Raw genomic sequence first — 19,740 nt, 5'->3', positions numbered from 1 at the left:
TTGGTAAGCACACTCTTTATGTCATTACCAGTCTTTTAATACTCTACATAACACTGCATTTAAAATGTTTGTGATGTGACTTTTTTCCTTTTGAGTCATCCTCTTGGGGCAGATCTCCTGAAATGAAGGTTCTATGTCAATGGACAATTCTCTGAATTGCTTTTCACAAATGATTTTTACAAAATTACATTCTCACCAAAAATGCGTGCGTTCCCATGTTCTGGTGTTATATCAGGAATGGATATTGTAACTTTAAATTGTATGTAATTAGGGCCTCCCCGGTGGCGCAGTGGTTGAGCGCTGGGTTGCGAAGCTGCCCGCGGCCTCTGCAGCGCCGGTTTGATCCCCGGCTGCTCCCCAGCCACGGGAGGAGGGTCCCACATGGCGCGCAGACCTCTCCTGCCGCCCGCTGCTCCCCTCAGCAGTGTACTTCGGTCCTTCTGCCTGCTCTGCTCCCCGCTCTGGCTCTGGTGAATTCTCTCACCCTCCCGCGCTTCTGACTGTACCCAGTGCATGTATAAACAAAACAAACAAACAAACAAATAAATAAATAAATAAAACATGCCTCTATAAAAAAAAATTAAAAAAAAAAAAGAAAAAAAAAAATAAATTGTATGTAATTAATGCAAACATAGCTCACTTTTATTGTTTTAATTTGCATTCATTTGATCATGGTGCTTAACCACTTTCACATAGTTTTCCCCTATTTCACCTGTTTTCTGAATCATCTATCCATGTCTTTTGTTCTCTGTTAGAGTCCAGATCTTCCTCACTGAAATATGCATTTAGGTGTTATAGATCTTAAATGTTTTGCTCTACATGGTTAAAAATTCCCCTTCATCTTTTTATAGATTGTTATTACCATACCGAAGTTTGAACTATTTCTGTGGGGGAACTTTCCGGTTTTTTCTCTTCTAATTGTCTTTTGCTGCTTCAAATCTCAGGATATTGCCATCTTTTGAAATAACCTGGAACTTTCTCCTACCAAATTTCATGGTTGTATTTCATATTTATCTTTATAATTAAGAATTTTAGTATATCTAGCATTTATTTTGACATGTAGAGGAAAAATTATATCTAGTTCTTTCTAAATTGCTATAATTAATCCAAACACCATTTATTAATAATTGATTTTCCTTAATTAGTTCGTAAGGCTAGATTTGTTGTGAGTTGCACACATACCTACAAACATACATACATTTGTATTTCTGGGTGTTCTATTTTGTTCTTTTGATGTATATTATTGTTTGTGTTAGACTGGCTGTTAGCCAAGGAAACAGTCAGGCTCCATCTGATCTGGAGGAAAGCAAATATCCACATTGCAAATCAATGGAAAGGTGCAAACGCTAGTTGACATCTCCAGGAAAATGGAGGCTCAGTTCTAAAACTGCAAAGAACTGAACTCTTTCCCCCAACCAGTGAGATTGGAGGAGGTCCCCAAGCCCCAGATGAGATGGGTGGCAGCCTCAGCAGACGCCTTGATGTCAATTTCATGAAACCCTGAGCCGAACCCTGCTAAGCTGGGGTACGTCTGACCTGCAGATTGCGAGCTCCTGAGTAGGTGTTGTTCCAAAGCCTCTAAACTCATATTCATTGGTTTTCCAGCAACAGAAAATGAACACATTGGCAGCACAAAAATCCATGCTTTCATATCATTTGCTAATTATTTCACACATGTCAATGTTGTCTCTCCTCAATTAGAGTATAGACTCCCCAAGACCAAGACCAAATGTGATGTTTCTTCTGCATCATCCACATTATCTCCTTTGTCCTAGGGAGTACATGGGAGGTAGACTGGGGCTGGTGATTAACAGCCAGGGTTTAGAGTCAGACTGTCTTAGTTTAAATATTGCCTCAAGTCTTGGTTCCATTACCTTTAAAATGGGGATAAAATGCATGGGACAAATTACTGAAAGATACCAACCATTGTGATCAGCAGTTACTTCTGAAAGGTGGTAGATGATAACAGTCAAATTTCAAAGGAGGGTATGAATATTAAATGAGATGATGCTTATAAAAAACACATAATAGAGTGCCTGGCACATCTATACATATTATCTCACAGTAATTAGAAAAAATAGACTCTTTGAAGTGCATCCCATAGTTGTGTAAGTTCTACCTGTGCCAAATGTGTTATTTACTATATGACCCTGGCACTATTCCTCATGTCCCTGCCCGCTCCCCACCCCCCTACCCCCGCCATACCCCTGACTCCCCTACTGGCCATCCACCAGGGATGAATGAACTAAATCCAACCTCTACACTTGACTTGCTATCAGTTCTGGCTCCTGGGAATTTGGAATCCAGCCAGTGAGAGATCAAGCTGCTTAGCTGTTTGAGATGAGCTGATCAAGCAGACCCAGGTCGGAAATCATGTCCAGGGAGAGGCAGAGCCAGATGCCTGAAGTCACAAAAGGGCAGGCATCAAGAGGGAGCTGTTCCCCTTAGAGGAACACAGAACAAACATGCAGAGACACTGTGTCCCCAGAGAGAGAGAGGGAGGGGACAGAAGCTTGAGCAGGCTTGGGGGCTTGCGGTTCCCAGCCCCAGTTCCCACGGCGCCCAAGTGATCTTGTTTCCTAGTGATCTTGTGCTCAGAAAGTATCCCTTTCAAACAAATAAGCCCTCACCCAGAGGCCGCTGGTGGGTGGCAAATAGGTCAAGTTCTAGTTAGTCCTAGGACACTGGGCTGGAGTGCTGACTCTGCATAGAGAGGAAAGAAAATTAAATTGTGTTTCCCTTTGGTCTTTTCCCAGGCCCTCAGCTCTCAGCACAGTTGAATTCCCAGTGGCCTCTGGAGGGCACTCTTCAGTTAGGTTTATTTCACGTAGTGCAGGCTCAGGCAGAAGAGGGGGGTTCAGAGGGTGTTTGAAATGATGGTTACCATTTTACTACCTTCAAGGGCTAGTTTCTGTGCTGGTTGCTTTATAGAAATTGTATCTTAATCACAATTCTTCCCAGCAACTTGTTTCTACAGGTAAATTAGTAGCAAGTATCAAGCAAAATGAAAGCTTTTCCCTTCTTTTAATGACGTTATTGCTTCCGATGGGAACCAGGTCAAATTCAGTTGGCCCTCCTCTACTTCATGTACTTGGACATAATTTGCATTTTCATAGCTATATCCTCCTTTTAAATTAGAAAAACAAAGAATTAAAGATGGCACCACTATAAAACAGGGGTGAAGAAGTTTTTGGTTGACGTGGCTATAGATTACTTGTGTCCCTCTTATCTCCCAAGGGTGAGGTTATTCCCTGCTTCAGACCTCCCCCTGACATACATACGCCCCAAATAATTGTGTAGGTTTTCAGCTAGACTGAAAGCTGCTTGCAATGGGAGCTGTGGGAGGGAACAAGTTGTTACTCTACTCAACTTGCTTCATCCTACCATGTTGGGAAGGTGGAAGGGGTTCCCAACTTTTCCGGGCTTCCTGGGGGTTCTTAAAACAACATCTTTTATGTTTTTTTCTTACGAGATATTTTTTAAAAGCTATTACTCATTAGATGTTATCCATGTCATAAAATATTTATATCAAATATTAGCCATATGATGAATGTGTATTACCTATACTCTTCTCACTTGATTTTTACAACTCTCTAAAGTAAGAGGAAAGTATTGCTATCTCTGTTTTTAGATGATGATATTTAGACTGGAAAAAATTAAGTAAACACAATTACTAAGGGACAGAGCCTGGCATCCAACCCATGCTAGGATGCTCTGTCAATTACCATCCATACCCCAAATAGCATGTTTGCCCCATTAGATAGCACCTTCATCCCAGATAGACAGCATGTCCATCCCCCAACTAGGAACATGTCAATACCTGGTCTTCTGTGACTGACTTCTTTCACTTAGCCTAACACTTTCACTATTTATCTACATTGTGGCATATTCCAGAAGTTCACTCCTTTATATTGCCAAATTCCAGAGTAACGATGTCCACATGTGTTTAACCATACATCTGGATTAGCCGGAGATGTGGGTTGTCTCTATTTTTCGACCATTACAAGCAATGCTACTGTGAACACTTTATGTGGACAAATATTTTCAGTCCTCTTAGGTATGTGTTTAGGAATAGAATTGATAGTCACGTGGTAACTCCATGGGTTACTTTTTGAGAAAATGCCTGTATCCCAAATGGCTAGACCATTTTACTTTCCTACCAGCAGTGTGTAAGAGTTCTAATTTCTCCACATCCTCACCACACTTGTTATTATCTGTCTGTTATTACAGTCATCCAGGTGGGTGTGAAGTATTATCTCATTGTGGGTTTAATTTGCATTCCCTGATGACTAAAGATGTTGAGCACCTTTTCATGTGCTTTCAGCCATTTGTGTATCTTTAGGAAAGTTTATATTTAAATCCTTATTAAATTAGGTCAGTTAGCTTTTACTTGTTATTTTTGAGCTCTAAGAGTTCTTTATATAGCCTATATACAGGTCTCATATCAGATATACGATTCGCAGATGTTTTCTCAGGCATCTGTAGATATTAAACAATTGTCACTAGTTGTTTTTGGCAAACAGATCTAGGGATAGGGCTGTTCTTGCAGAGTCAGTTCTGAATCAAGTAAAATAAAGATGAGTTGGAAAAGAGCCTTTCAGAGAACTGCCAGATGGGTCAACTACTGAGGACAGTTCTTTGGGGATGGGGCATTGAATCTACAATTTTGTTCTGACCCATCAGGGACAGGGTGCTTCTACACTACCATAATTGTAAGGCTGTTGGATTTCAAAGCTGTAGGGAGATGGGGAGAAAGGGATAGTAATCATGTAAATTAAAATGCTGAGATTCAACCATTTTTCTTAAAAAAGCACTTCTTAGACTGTTGCACGTCTTGATTAATTTCCATAGTTCTAAAAAAAGTTGTTTTGATAATTTTTCCATGGTTTGAACTGCTTTTATGGAGGAGTGGATTTATTCTATCATTCTAGAAGTGCTTCCTCCAAAAAACTTTTTAAGAATAATATACATTTTCAAAAGATACATATCATAAGTGTTCAGCTTATAATTTTTTATGTTAACCATCACTCTAACCAAGCAATAGAAATTTGCTAGTGCCACAGATTGTTCCTCATATACCTTATCAGTTATTAATGCCCCTTAACCAAAGTAAAGTGGTGTTAATCATTATAATTTTCCTATCCACCACCATCATGTTTTTTTCCAGCTCTCTGATGCTAATTATTCAAATTTTCCCTCAAAATCCACTCCCTTAATACATTGGACTTAATGGCATTTTTCATTATTTTAGTTTTCACATTTATTTTTTAATTTTTCATTTTTTAAAATTAGCCTGCTTGGGGCACCCACTTATCTCTGTCAAGCTCCTCCTCCCTTTCCAAATTCTTCTATCATCACAGCCATTCTCCTGTCACTGGACCATGTCCTAGAGTGTTAGCTGTAATTCTCTTTTATCCCTTTGTCCCAGACTTGCAGACATACATGATCATCCAAAAACATGTAGAAAGCTGAAATCTCTTCAGGATGAAGCTAGCAGGGTTTTCATGGGACTTCTGCACAATGTCCAAACATTCTGATTTGTACAAATAGAGGGGGCAGTTCATGGGTCTTTGGGAGAAACATTACCCTTCCGTGCAGATTTCTTTGCTTTTCCTGACCAAGGCTTCTCCAGCTAGTGCAGAGTGACTGGGGCACAGCTCAGACTTGCATTTACAGCCCAAGTTGCTCCTGGTAGGAGGATGGGTAAGTCAGGTGAAAGGGTAAATTGCAAGGTAAAGAGCAGATTTAGATTTTTAGTGGGAAACGTAATATAGTATATAAAGACCTTGACCTATAATGATGTACTTCTGCAATTTAAATAATGTTATAACGCAAAGTGACAAGAATAAAAAAATAAATTTCTGCACACCAAAAAAAAAAAAAAACAACAAAACCCTGAAGTTGCTCCCTTTGAGGAATGCCCCAAGTAGGAAAGCAAGGGGAGGGGGGTCGATGGCCTTCCCTGTGGCACTTTATGAGGTGTGGGGACCCAGCTCCATTTCACTGTTTTTCCTTATCACGGATCATTAACCAGTGGGAAAGGAGATGTTCAGATGGAGGATGAAATAAGATGTCCTTAGTCAGAGGAATGCATGTTTACTATAATTGCTTGGGAAGTAAAGAGGGGTCAGGTTGGTTGAACTTAATGGTATAAAAAATAACCAAGGAGCAGGAAAAACGGCAAACTGAGTGAAAAGGTTTAGCAAAGATAAAGAACTGATCACTAATAAATATGACAGAACTAACAAAAATTATTAAAATCCAATTCAGAGATAAGGTGCTTTAAAAGAGAATGGAGGCCAATATTTCTAGGGTCCAAATACATAAATAGAGATATTGAGGCTGCTTGGGAAGAGAGTTTTATGGGCTCTCCACCTCTCCTGTCTTTGATGTGGAGTTGGATGCCATTGCTGGACATTTCTAGGACATTTTCCTGCATGGGGAACTCCATTTAATACAAAGTAACTTTAAGAACAAGAAGCACCAGTAGGCTTGTTGCTAAGAGGAGAAAACATTTGTAAAGTTTCCCCTAGACTCCTCATTTAGGGGTCTCCAGATCTGGAGGAGAATGTGCCTGTTTGGAACACTGTCCCCCTGCTTCCCACCCGCTACCCCTTTGCTAGGAAAACAACAATTACCAGGTTTAAGATATGGAATAGATAGGATATGCTTATACTCTCATTTTCAACTAATATACCTTATACTCTCATTTTCGACTAATATACTCATTTTCAACTAATACACCTTTTAGTCAAAGAAAATAATAAAGAAAATAATAAAGAGCTTTAAGTTAAAAGAGGTTCCTGGAGTTTAGCACAGATGATTTTGTGAACAGAAGACAACAACTTTAAGTGGCAAAAAGTGTCTTGAATTTATAGAAATACCCTACAAAATTTTTTCTGGACTTTGCAACAGAAACAGAAGATAGAGAAATGGCTCCAACATGTGGCTGAAAGTGACATCCTCATGAACAAGTTCATCCTCATGAACTTCTTTCTGGTCCCCAGAATATTCTGTGGTACTATTCCCTGGTATTTTTTCATTTTGACATTTCAAGGCTAAAAGGTGGTAAATCTCCTCAGTTTATGGAGCAGAAAAAATGTTCAATGACCAGAAAATCTATCTTGGAGAGATTTGTTTCATTCTGTTATTAGTTGCCCTAAATAAGAAGTGATTGAAAGGAAAGAAACCGGAACTCTTAGGAATATTTGCTTTTCAGAAACAACTGCTGGTATTTTGTAACTTTGGTAGCCCAGTCAAATGAATTCAACTGTCAGTTGCTTTTGAGACAAAGAAAGAGCACTTGGTATGTTATGATTTAGAGCAACAGAATGCAAGTCAGGATAGTAGTGGTCACCAGTGCCTGGGTGCCATCATCATCCAATTATTATGAGAGCATTGCAAGTTATTATCCTTGGAGTATCTTCTACACCTTTCCTTTCTCTGCTGTTGTATGCAATATTTTAAAGAGCTTATTGTTTAGCCTCGAGGACCCTACGTTATTAACTAAGAAGGTATGAGTTCATCAAGGAACAATTACAGGGACTCACTCATCTTCTTGTTCTATGCTTTCACAAGCAATGTTTAATGTTTCATCAATTGCACTGGAAAAACCTGAGCATCATGGTTTTGGGTTGGGTTGGCATCTCTAACTTGCAGAACACCAGGCATATCATGAAAACCCCCCAAAATGCCAGATTAAGTAAATGTTCCTTCTTAAAATGAGCATTTGGACTTGTGTGTCTTCCTTCTATCATGATCCTGAATGAGACCTATTCTTTTTGACAGAAGCATTAGTCATTGAGAATATAGTCTTAAACCCAGTGGGTCCAGATTTGGAATTTTCATAACTGTGCATCTGAAAAAATAACTAGAATTATTATATTTGGTGTACTTATTTACACCGTTTTAATTATCTGTGTTTGCAACAACAACACAACAACAGGAAAAAAAAAAAAAGGCATTCTATCTGGATGTTCCCAATTTACCAGTCTGACTTCTGTGTTTTGAAATCGATTGAAATATATCCTTACCAAAAAATAGCATGCTAGTGGCTTTGTGTGACCTTGTTTCAGTCTTTTCTCTATAAACAAGTAGTAATGTTACTGTTTTTGCAAAAACAACCAAGCAAACATGACTATTGCAAATTTCTACAACTCAATCTAAATACTCCATTCTCTTACAACCTCTCTTACCAAGATGGTGTCCTGCTGACAAAAGGGGAGGAGTAAGAAGGTTTTTATGGTCACCTCTAAAGGGGAAGGGATTATGCTAAGCAAAATAAGTCAGAAGGAGAAAGACAATCCCAGATGATAGCACTCATCTCAAATATAAAGAAACAAAACAAACGAAGGAACAGACAATACAAGCCCTTGAAATCTGACTGCAGAACTGAGGCTACAGAGGGAAGGATGGAGGGGGGAAGCAAAGAGGGATGTGACCCCCATGGACTATGAGAGGGTTCTCTGGTGGTGGCCGTGATGTGGGCACATGCATCTGAAGAGGTGTGAACCTATACCCCTGAAACATACAGTGTTATAAACCAATGTTTCCTCAGTAAAAATAGTTTTTTAAAGATTACTTTTAAGTTGGTCAATAAATAAATAAATCTGGATTTTCTAAGACAAAAGAAAAGGATATCTAGTCTGTCAAGGATTCTTAAAATAAGTCATGCACATTAGTTCACTTTTAAAAATATTTATTTATGTATAGAAGAACTGGGGTGTTGGCCAGAGGTGCCAAGGGTGAGAGGATTCACCAGAGACAGAGTGGGGAGCAGAACAGGTGGATCTACTGAAATACACTGCTGAGGGGAGCAGTCAGCGAGACAGGAGAGGTCTGGGGTCAGCTCCCTGACAGGGCATTGAACTCAGGCCGCAGCAATCATAGCGCTGAGACTTAACCCGTAGACCACCAGGGAGGCCCTAATTCACGTTTGAAAGAAGAAGGAAGGCATTCTTGAGCTCATTCCCAATGCTAAGAATCTGTATTGTAGATAACTTATATTGTAATATATTAAGGATCTACACTGAATTTTCAAATATTTCACCTATGTGGACTTTTTCCCTCAAAATTCAGATTCTCTCTGTCTTTGGTGCATGTTCTTGATACTGAGCTAATCCAAAGCACTCATTTTACAATGAAAAGGTCCCAGCCCACTCCCTGAAAGGACTCCCTTTAGTTCCTAGGAAATTGATTGTGGATTCAGTAAAAGTGGTCTTCTCCCAAGTTTCAGGCTGGGAACAGCAAGCCTCTGCCTGCCAAATGAGAATGAATTTTCCCAAATGTGCAATGAGACAGAGCCCCTACGTTGGCCCTCAAGTTTTGGCCCTTGGCAGAAAAGGTTGGCAGACCCCTGCTGTCTACCACGTTGGTATATAACATTCATGGCCTCACTCAGCCAGGTCCCCTGAGAAGCCGTGTGTGAAGTGGAGGCTGTAGTGGGTTTGTCCTGCGTTGCCTTCACTAAAAAGAGCCATGTTTCCCAAAGTCTTTCTTGCCTAGTTTCAGGCTGGTGTGGGCCACCGGTGGCTGTGCAGAAGATTTGGAATGTCTAAGTGAGGGGGTGTGTGTGTGTGTAAATGTGTGTTTGCATTTACAAGGTTGGTACAGGGCCCTGGGCACCATTCTCTGATAATTCACCTTTTGGAGTGGCACAGCCTCTAGGCCGGCCCTGTCCCAGCTCCTCCAGGCATCCCTTCCTCAGTTTGGGGGTTACCTCACCAGGGCAGGGCCTGCTGCAGGTCAGCACAATCATCCAAGGAGGAAGCTGAGCTGGGGAACTGGATCCTGCTGTCTCTTGGGTTCCAGCTCATCCTCATAAGCTTCCCTGGGTCCCCGCTCTCTCTCCCTGTACCTGCATATTCCTGCTGGCCTGCAGCCCTGCTGACTTCCAGGCCCCACATCTGCAGCGAAGCAACAACCTCATGAAGACTGCGTAACCAGCTCCCACAGTGGGGGGAGGTCAAATCCCTGTCACAGATGCACTAGTACGTGGTAGTCCTGGTGGTTCTGCTTCTCTGGCCACACCCTGATCACAAAATAAAATGAGGCAAGAGTAAAGAGGGTAGGAAGGAGACAGAGAGGTACAGAAAGAATATGTTTGTATTCATGTATATCATCCATAAAGCCTGGAAACATAGATCAAATATACAAAATTCTGCCAGAGACATCTTCAATCTATAAAAAAATGTTGTTATACTAAAATTAATATTATGTGTATTCCAGACTTTACAGACCCCAGGTATGTTTTAAACTCTGAAACTGGTGGAGCTGGAAATGCTCCCCAGAGATTTGCGTAAGCTCCCGGCTGCACAGCACAGAGTCTGGCAGAACCGGGGACTAGGAGGCTTCCTACTTTGAAAAACAATATTCAAACAGGTAAACCGCCCATGCAAAGGCACAGGTGAGTTTTCTAAAACTTACCTAGTGGCGTTGCTCTCTGAAATGAAATGAAGTAGTAGCAAGGCAAGGCAAACAAGTCATCTGGATTTTTCACAGAAAATCCTGGGTTTCTAGTGGTGTTTGCATGATTTCATAGCCTGCTCTCCATGTAAAGTTGGCAGTAAGGGCTACCTTCCTGCTGTAGCCAGGGCATTGAGCCAGCCACAGATAATCCCAGCTCTGGGATTTAATTCCCAGGAGTCATTTTATTTTATTTTATTATTTTTTTTTTCTGACCATGTGGAAATTTATTGCTACCACCTTTTCACCATTGAAGCTTATGATCTTGGTCTTTCCTTCTTGCCTTTGTATAAGGCCAAAAGAGAAACACTGGCTACTTTGACGACCTTAAAGTGGACTCCAGGAATGTCACCGACAGCATGACCTTTGCGACCAAATCCAGCAACCAGAACTTCATCATTTTCTTCAATAAAATTCAAACAACCATCATTGGGTACAAAGGCTGTGATTTTTTTCCCGTTTTTGATCAACTGGACTCTCACACACTTCCGGATGGCAGAATTTGGCTGTTTGGCTTCAACTCCCACTTTTTCCAGCACAATTCCCGTGGCATGGGAAGCGCCTCCGAAAGGATTGGCCTTTAGGGCAGTACCTAAATGGGCTTTTTGGTACTGTTTATCATGCCACTTTTGATCTCATCAGTGGCTTCTGAGCTCCAGGAGTCATTTTAATTCCCAGAAGGTCAGGTCTGTGACTGCAACCCTATGCCTGGCTTATTTGAACATCAAGCCTTTCACTCCCATGAGAACTTCTCACCCTCACCTTCCAAACAATCTCTAATGGGATGGAAGGGAGGGCATGCCTCTGCCTCCCCCAGTTTCCCACGTGGCTTCTCAGAATGCCTCCCTCCTCCCTGCCACCCCAGATCCTATGTGCTGGGGAACCTCTACCAGCTCTGTCCAGGAAGACACAGGGGCACCTCCACTCTGGAGGACAGGCAGCAAACTGCTATCATCTCCTGTATTGAGGCCCACAGCAGAAAATCAGGAAAGATCTTCCTTTTTGAGCCTTTTTGGTTTGCTTTCAATCCTTTATTCTCCTGCTGAGGTCCTCTTTGAAGATTGACTCTGTTTACAGGGGGTACAGAATCATAATTTATCATCGCGGTTCTCTTGGGAGACTTCAGAGATCAGAACAAACAGTAAGACAAATGTTTGCTTTGGTAATCTTTCATCATTTGATCCTTAGTAATGATCAGAGATGAGAACGGGGCTTGCTTATAAGGTATCGTCTTGAAAAGGAAACAGAGTTCACGAAACCCAGGCCTTTAGGTGACAGGGAGGAATATAATTTTTATTTTCAGGAACTTCATTTTACTCTGAAGCTTCCTTTGATTGAAAAGAGCTTGCAAGTTTAATTACAATGAACCTTGAAAATGCCTGGCTATTTATATCCTCCTAGCCCCTGCCCATGCACCCAAGGAACAGTCATTTTTATGATATTTTTGAAGGCTTGTTTTGGTTTCTTTTTTTTGTTTGTGTCTGTTATCAAAATGAAAAATATTTTAAATAATAAAAGTAATGCATATTCAACTGAATGAGGTGAAAAGAAGAAAGTGAAACACTGCCCAGATTCAGCGATTTTCTTCTGAACTCAGCCCTCGAGTACACACTCACACACACACACACACAAGAGGAGAGTTTGTTGGGCACATATATCTGTATGTGGGCCTATGAGTTGTGACCCTTCTACTTTAAGAAATATGTAATTTGAGGCAATTTCTTCACCCCACTAAGCGCAGGCTTACCAAAGTGTAAAAATACACCCTCCTAACCCATAAGATGATGGAAGATTCCATGAAGACACGCATGTAGAGCCTCATCAAACACACAGGGAACACTCCGCAGATAGATGAGAGCTGTTCTTAGTGTGTATCTTTTTCTCATCACTTCAAAAGACATTTAAGATGATAAGCCTTTCGGTAGCTGTGAAAACTACTGGTTCTCCTCATTGCATCCCTGTCTTTGTGGGGATTTGCAGGTAGCTGAACTCTGCTACACCAATTAGGTTCCTGAAGCTACTACAATCAGAGTCATCATTAGCAGTGATGTCTATGACTATTACAGCTATGTCCCTGCACCCCCCACTGGCCAACTCGTGTATCTTGCAACACCCATTAGGTAACTGCCATCACCCACTTTGTAGACCAGAGAACCTAGGCTGGCAGAGAAGTGTCCAAATCCAAACGCAGGCCTCCCTCTTCCCTTTGGGAGCGCCTCCTGACATAGCCCAGTCCCAAATCCAGAGGTACCGGAATGAGTCTGAAAGCACCTTCCTGGCCAGGGTCCAGCTGGTCCCTAACAAAGCAACAACTATGTGCTAGACAAGGAAGGCACCCTGGACCAGAAGTCAGGCCACGTGGATCCCAAGATCTTCCCACATCCTTCTCATCACATTTCCTTTCTCTAGGGAGCGAGTGTAATAATTATCTACCTTACTTTTCTCATAGGGACAAAGTGAGAGAGGAGAGTGATAATACTAATAATATGATGGAGGCTTTAAATAGCCATGGCATGACTTCTCTGCTACTGCAGTTGTTTTTTTTTTTTTTTTTAAAGATTGATTTGTGCATGCAAGAGCTGGGGTGCAGGCCAGAGATGTGGTGGCAGGGGTTGGGGGGTTGTGAAAGGATTCACCAGAAACTGAGTGGGGAGCAGAACAGCAGATCTACTGAAATACACTGATGAGAGGAGCAGCAGGCTCCTGGCTGGGGATCGAACTCATGCTGCAGAGGCTGAGGATAGCTTCAGAGTGCTGCGTCTTATCCCCTTGCGCCACCAGGGAGGCCCTACTACAGTTGTTTTTAATGATGTTATTTGTGATTGGTCATTCAAAGTAGTGTCCCCTGCCTCCCAATCCATAAGCAACACTTTCTTAATCTCACCAATTTCCTTCCATTCTTTCTAACCAGCCCACCAGGGAGCTTCGTTGTCTTTGTCAGGTCTTGCTGCTACCCTGGGTCCCTCTCTGTGTTTCACCCATAGTCTCACCTGCAATCCCAGCTATTCTGTACAAACTGGAGAGTAATTAGAGTCAGTTCTTCTTTGTGTCTTTGCCCCCAAATGTGCATTTATGAATGGATTCACTCTCCACTCTTTGGGGTGAAGGTAGGTGCCTTGTATGGTACCATGTATAAACAGTATGGTTGATGTAGCTCCCAGGTCCTGGAGAAGAACCCGAAGTTTCCCTTTGTGAGATCATTATCTGTGTTATCTGGTCCTTGGTCTTTCCCAACTCAGACCTTCTCCAGCTCAAGGGGCACAATTGTAGATCAGACCAGAACTAAGGTCGGGGTCCTGTCTTAGCATTTCTGGAAGGAATTCCTACAGTTGCTAAGGCTGAGATAATTAGGAAGAAGAATCTGATCCTTGCAGTCAATTTGGAAAAATTGCGAATGACTTACTAGCCATTCAGTGTTTCCTGAATGTAGTTCACTGCCTTATAAAGAGGAGATGTTTTGACATATCATCATAAGACCATCCAAGTCAAGGTGAAGCACTCAATTGAATGGTAATTGCTCGGGAAGGGAAGCTGGGTCAAAGTGGTTGAACTTAATGATGCAAAGAGAGATGGTGGGAAAAGAATTATAAACTGAGGGAGAGAGGTTGGGCAGAGGTGAGGGACTCAAGTGAGCTATAAAGAAGATGATTAAACACCTACCCTTGTAAGAAGGTGTCCATCAGAGTGAAAAACAGCACAGAGGGTATTTTCAAGGGTTCTAAAGTTTTAATAAATAAATATATATATATAATGTACTCTCTCTATATATGTGTTTTTATATGTTTTGTTTTCCATGTAATTATTTACTCATTAGTGAGTATAGTGTTTTTTTTTCCCATTAGTGATTTTTATACAAACTGAGTAACAGGTAAAAACTAGGGTGGTCAGATTAAGCAAATAAAAAGTCCCAGTTCAGGACAGGCTTATGCTAAAAAAGTATTCATTTTTCATCCACAGTTCTGATCTAATTGGGTCTCTGGCGATGGTAGTACAAACCTGTGGAAAATAGGACACCAGCTCCTACTAGATAAAGGCCTCAGGGGAGAGAAACAGTGTCCTTGGAGGCCCCAGGTAGCTTTAACTCTACTTGAGAGTCCACGAAGGCCCTTCTGGAGAGCACAGAGCCCATGATGACAAAGCCGGCTGCAGTGCGGAGGGGTGGGCAGGCCTCGGAGGGGGCAGTGACTGCAGTGGGGTAAATGCTGCTCAGCTCAGCTGAGCCTTGGTTGTCAGGACTAGATCAAACAAGTTTCTTTGGTCCAGGGAACGGGATGGGGAGGGGATGCAGCAGGAGCTTGGATACATGGTATAGGCGAAGGAGGGAAAGACAAGGACATGAATCTCTAAGAGCCGGGTATTATGTCCTTGAAGAGAAAACATTAAATCATATGTAGTTGACAGCAATACATATTAATGGGATTAGGTTTGGAGAAGATTCTGTATCAGGTTAGTTGAAGTTCATGAATGCTTCTTGCAGATGGTGGGACTGTTTTATTTTTATACTTAAATAATGAGATGGATTTAGGCTATCAGATGGGAGGGAGTAGCTCCTCCACTTAAGAGAGGTCACCCCCCTGGGAAACTTACAAGATGCTGGGGAGGGGTGCTTCAAGCCATACCTGTGTGAAGTCTTGACTGGAAAACTGGGCTGTGGGGAGACAAGAGGTTTAGGGGGCTATGGAGACTAGAATCAAAGTCCCTGTGTCATCAAGGGAAGCAGGAGTCACCCTGTAACTTGGGGTGACCAAATGTAAAAGACATACAGTAGTTGCTGAAGAGATTTTTGCAGGCAGCAATCACAGAGAAAGCATGGGACTGGTCATGAGGAATCCATCTGAAGGAAATCATTTTGTGCATAGGAATCCTGTCATTCCACACACATCAGCCAGTCCTTTACTGAGGCCTTTATCACCTGAGGAACTGAGACTCTGGAGAAGAATAAATCCAATTTCTTCTCTCAAGGGATACATGTCTGGCTGAGGGAGAGAGCCTGTAAACAGAACAAGGCTAGAGTTATTTTTGAAGATATTCTTTTTCTTATTTTTTTAATTTTTATTTTTTATTTATACAATAGCTGGGGTATAGGCCAGAGGGGTGGGAGGGTGCGAGAATTCACCAGAGACAGAGCGGGGAGCAGAACAGGCAGGCAGACAGAAGAAACTGCTGTGGGGAGCAGCGGGTGAGGCAGGAGAAATCTGCCGCTCCATGTAAGTATCTCCCTGTCCAGCCGGGGATCGAACCCACATTGCAGAGGCAACAGATAGCTTCACAGCACTATGCTCAATCACCTGCGCCACTGGGGAGGCCCAAGGCTAGAGTTTTAATCAACATACAGGGAAGCACTGTGATTCCCCTAGGCCAGGCACCATCTTTTTTGCCTGGATTCATCAACTTCCTCATCCTTCTCTCTGCTGCCAACCAGCCAGCATTCTGTGATATTCTCCTGAGTGTTTTCTCAGAACCTAATGTGGCACCTGGCTAGATAAACCATATCTAAAGTAAATTCATTTGCTAAATTAGGCCATTTCAGGGTGTGGGAAGAGACATGCCCAAACTGTCTTAGGCCATTGGGGTTTATCAGAAGGATCACACCACACACAGGCAGCCATTTCAGCAGCGAGGTGATCTCTCAGAACTCCTGAGGAAGATGAGTCATCATCAGAGAGGATTTCGAGCTTAGTGTTAAAAGATGAACGAGTATATGGAAAGCTGTGTGGAGATTCCTCAACCTGCTAAAGATGGAGCTTCCATATGATCCAGCAATTCCACTCCTAGGTATTTACCCAAAGGACACAAAATCATCCATTCAAAAGGGCACCTGCACCCCTATGTTTATAGCAGCACTATTTACAATAGCTAAGCTTTGGAAACAGCCCATATGCCCAAAAATAGATGACTGGATCAAGAAGATGTGGTTCATATACACCATGGAATATTACTCAGCATTCAAAAAAGATAAACACATGCAATTTGCAGCAACATGGATGGTGCTGGAAGGGATCATGCTCAGCGAAATAAGCCAGAAAGAAAAAGAAAAATACCGGATGGTCTCACTCATAGCAGGAATCTAGAAAACCTAAATAAGGGACCAGGAAAAAGACTAATTATAATAAGTAAAAATCAAAATCAACAAGCAACTATAAACCAGAGACACACTGTGGGGGAGAGGGGAGGGATTAGGGTCAAAATAAGGGGGGTGGGAATTGTATGGGGAATATAACCAAGATGAAAATGCATACATTGTACAAAAATGAAAAATGTTGTAAAAAATATATAAAGTTAAATTAAATTTAAAAAAAAAAAGATGAATGAGTGTTTGCAAAGACCAAAGATAGGGATGGCGGTGTTGTAGCCTCCCCTGAGCCAAGTGGCTTCTTGGGATTGTCATGCTCTTTTGTTAAATTTTCAATAGCCTTGGACTGTCAGGAAAGACTGACAGCTCTACATCTCCTGCCTGACCACCTCACTGCCAGATAGTAGGTATACCAGGAAGCTAGTCCTTGGCTGCCGGCATGCATAAAGCAGGTGTTGACGAGCATGCTGAGAAGTAGCCCCATCACCTGCTTGTATAATTGGTGACATCTCTCGCGTTTGTTCCTGTAAATTCTCCCAGGAACTGCTTCCTAGTAGGTTCACTCTGAAGTGGTATAACAGGACTCTTTGGGAAGAATCACCTGACTATAGAGTCAGATTCAGCAACAGAATCCCCCATGAAGTGGAGGGACCCCAGACCTACAGTGGGTGGTCCTCAGCCTCAGTGCAGCAATCAGAGGTGTTAGGGAGCTGGCTCCCCAGGGATTCCCAACACTCAGCAGGCAGGGACAGATGTGCCTGGGTGAATGCCTGTTGCTATCTTATCTTGAAAATCTCATTCTGTAGATGAAGAATGAGCTTTTCATCTCCATTTTGGTAACTATGGAGCCTTGTGATGCAGATTAGATCATGGCATTTCAAATGCTTGCTGCAGCTGCCTCTGCAATGTGGACAGTGGACTTTGATAAGTGTCCTTGAAATGTTAACTCATGGCCTCTAGGTATAGATTGCAGTTGTCGTCATGTGATGGTCTATGTCAAAGCATTTTAAAATAAATTTCAGACACTATGAAGAGTGGTTAGGGACATTTCAGCAAGGAAGACAGACATCAGCAAAGCTCATGAATGAATTCACAGGTAACCTTTCCTGAGTTTGTTGTGAGTTAATCCCATGTAAATAGACCTCAAGGAATTTAAATGTCAGAGATTCTTTCACATTAAGGTCCACAGAGGTGACTTGGCATCTTTCTTCATCTGTACAGTGGAAATCATAATAGTGTCTGCCACATGGGTTTTGGGGAGAGGATTGCAAGAGAATATGAAGAAGAGGTAGACATGATGTATGGGCAGAGTAAATACCAGATACTCATGACCTAAACTTGCTTTTACTGTTGTTGTTGTTGTTGATAATTTTAAGATGGAAGTAGTAGGGTTTTCCCAGTGCCTAAACCAATGCCTGCTTCATAGCAGGTGCTTGATAAGTAGATGGAAAAATGAATGCATTTGGAAGTCTCCCGATTTATATTTATTTGTTCAACGAATTTTCATTGGTTACCTGTATGTTCCAGGCACAGTGCTAGGTCCTGGAAATAAAATAGTATATAAAGACACATGACCTCACCCTAGAAGAGTTTCCAGTCTAGACGGGTAAACAGACAAGGGAATGGACAGTGGGGAGGTGGTTGAAACACCAAGTGGACCCTGAATTTAGTCTATGGGGGGTGGTCAGGATGGAATCCCCGAGGAAGGTGATGGTTGAGCTGAGACTGGGGAGGGGCTCAGGGACTAGCCAGGTGAGGGTGATTAGAGCAGAGACAGTCACATTTATAGGGGTTCACGGGCCTGAGGCCAGAAGGAACCAACTTGTCCCCACAGTTTAGGGCAGGATTTCTCCTAGAGATGCTCAAAGTTGACTGGGGACTCCAGTTAAGTGTTACATTTTCTCATATATGACTACACAAATATCACTTGTATTCTCACTGTGGAAAGTGGACATGGAAGCAGATGTTGTCACCAAGTCAGGAGAATGGAGCTGGAAGGAATCTCTCTCTCTCTGTTTTCTGGTTTTATGTTAATGTGATTTATGCTATATCTGGGGGTTTTATTCTTGAGTTTCCAGTTCTTTCAACCAATCTTATTAAGGTGTTGAAGTCTTCAAGTAATGACTGTATGTCCTTTTGTTTCCACTGTGTCATTTAATCGGCATTCTTGATGAGAGTTCATCTGACTGGGCTCCAGGTTGTGTGTGGTTGTTGCTGGAATGGCGGGTAGGCGAAGGATAAGACATTGAACACATTCTTTCATGGTCTTCTGGTTTTTGGCTATACAGGTTTCCCTTGCTATCTGAAAGTAGAGCATTCCTCTTTGGTATGTTTTGGTAGCTTATTTTTGGGGCCTGTAAATGCTGTTACCAATGATTTAAATGGAAAATATTTGAGCATTCCCAGACCCCAAAAAACCTACATACCAAATCATACCAAAAAGGAAAGTTCTACTTTCACATAGTGGGGAGAAACTGTATTAGTCTCTGGCGTAAGGATTAGAATCAGATGAGGGGGCATTTGCAAAGTAATAGAAAGTTCCTTGGGAAGCCATCACTGTGGAGCAGTTGGCCTTTATCCAGTTTCTTCCACTCTCCTTGAACCAACTTTGACGTCACTTTCATTGGGTTCAGGCCCCTGATCTTAGATTGGGTTTCTTTCCGAATTCCTTTCACAGAGCCTGGGTATTGAAGGTTAATTAGTTGCCTCCCAAAGCCCAGCCAGGACTAGACCAACTTTCAAGTCAGGTGTTTCCTAGTGAAATATCCTAGGATTTACACACCCACTCTTTCCTCTAGGTATTAGGTTTACTAGACAAGGATTTACTGAATACCTACTATAAGCACAAAACAAAATAAGGAAAGCGAAGAAAATGGATCCTTATATTTTTAATAGCTTATAGCAGAGTTCCTCAGCCTGAACGCTTGCTATTGACATTTTGTACTAGATAATTCTTTGTTGGAGGGTCCTGCCCAGTGCTTTATAAGATGTTTATTTAGCAACATCCTTGGCTTCTACCTAGTAGATACCAGTAGCTTTCTACTGTTGGACTATCAAAAATATCTCCTGACATTGCCAAATATCCCTTTGGGGGGCAGAATAGCCAGTAGATGAGAAAAACTCACAATATCAGACATCATCCAAGGCCCATCCTGTACATTGTCTCACTTAATCTCCCCTCGCTAATCTCTGAAGGAATATGG

At 42.0% G+C, this 19,740-nt stretch overlaps 2 protein-coding genes across 4 annotated transcripts in view; one reads left to right on the top strand and one right to left on the bottom strand.

The window, feature by feature from the left end:
- Positions 1-19,740, top strand: part of PDZD2 (PDZ domain containing 2) — a 319,093-nt gene that overhangs the window by 121,826 nt on the left and 177,527 nt on the right. The gene's annotated exons all lie outside the window — the stretch shown is intronic.
- LOC119260455 (40S ribosomal protein S23-like) overlaps positions 10,672-19,740 on the bottom strand; it is an 80,148-nt gene continuing 71,079 nt past the window's right edge. The window contains 1 exon segment of the mRNA XM_054688290.1: positions 10,672-11,112. Within this exon segment, the coding sequence (XP_054544265.1) occupies positions 10,722-11,112 (391 nt within the window). The 3' untranslated portion in view covers positions 10,672-10,721.

The sequence above is a fragment of the Talpa occidentalis genome, unplaced genomic scaffold (genome assembly GCF_014898055.3).
Source record: "Talpa occidentalis isolate TD23 unplaced genomic scaffold, MPIMG_talOcc4v2.1 talOcc4.6, whole genome shotgun sequence".
NCBI lineage: Eukaryota > Metazoa > Chordata > Mammalia > Eulipotyphla > Talpidae > Talpa > Talpa occidentalis.
The sequence above is the reverse complement of the archived record's forward strand: the minus strand, read 5'-3'. Positions and strand labels throughout refer to the sequence as shown.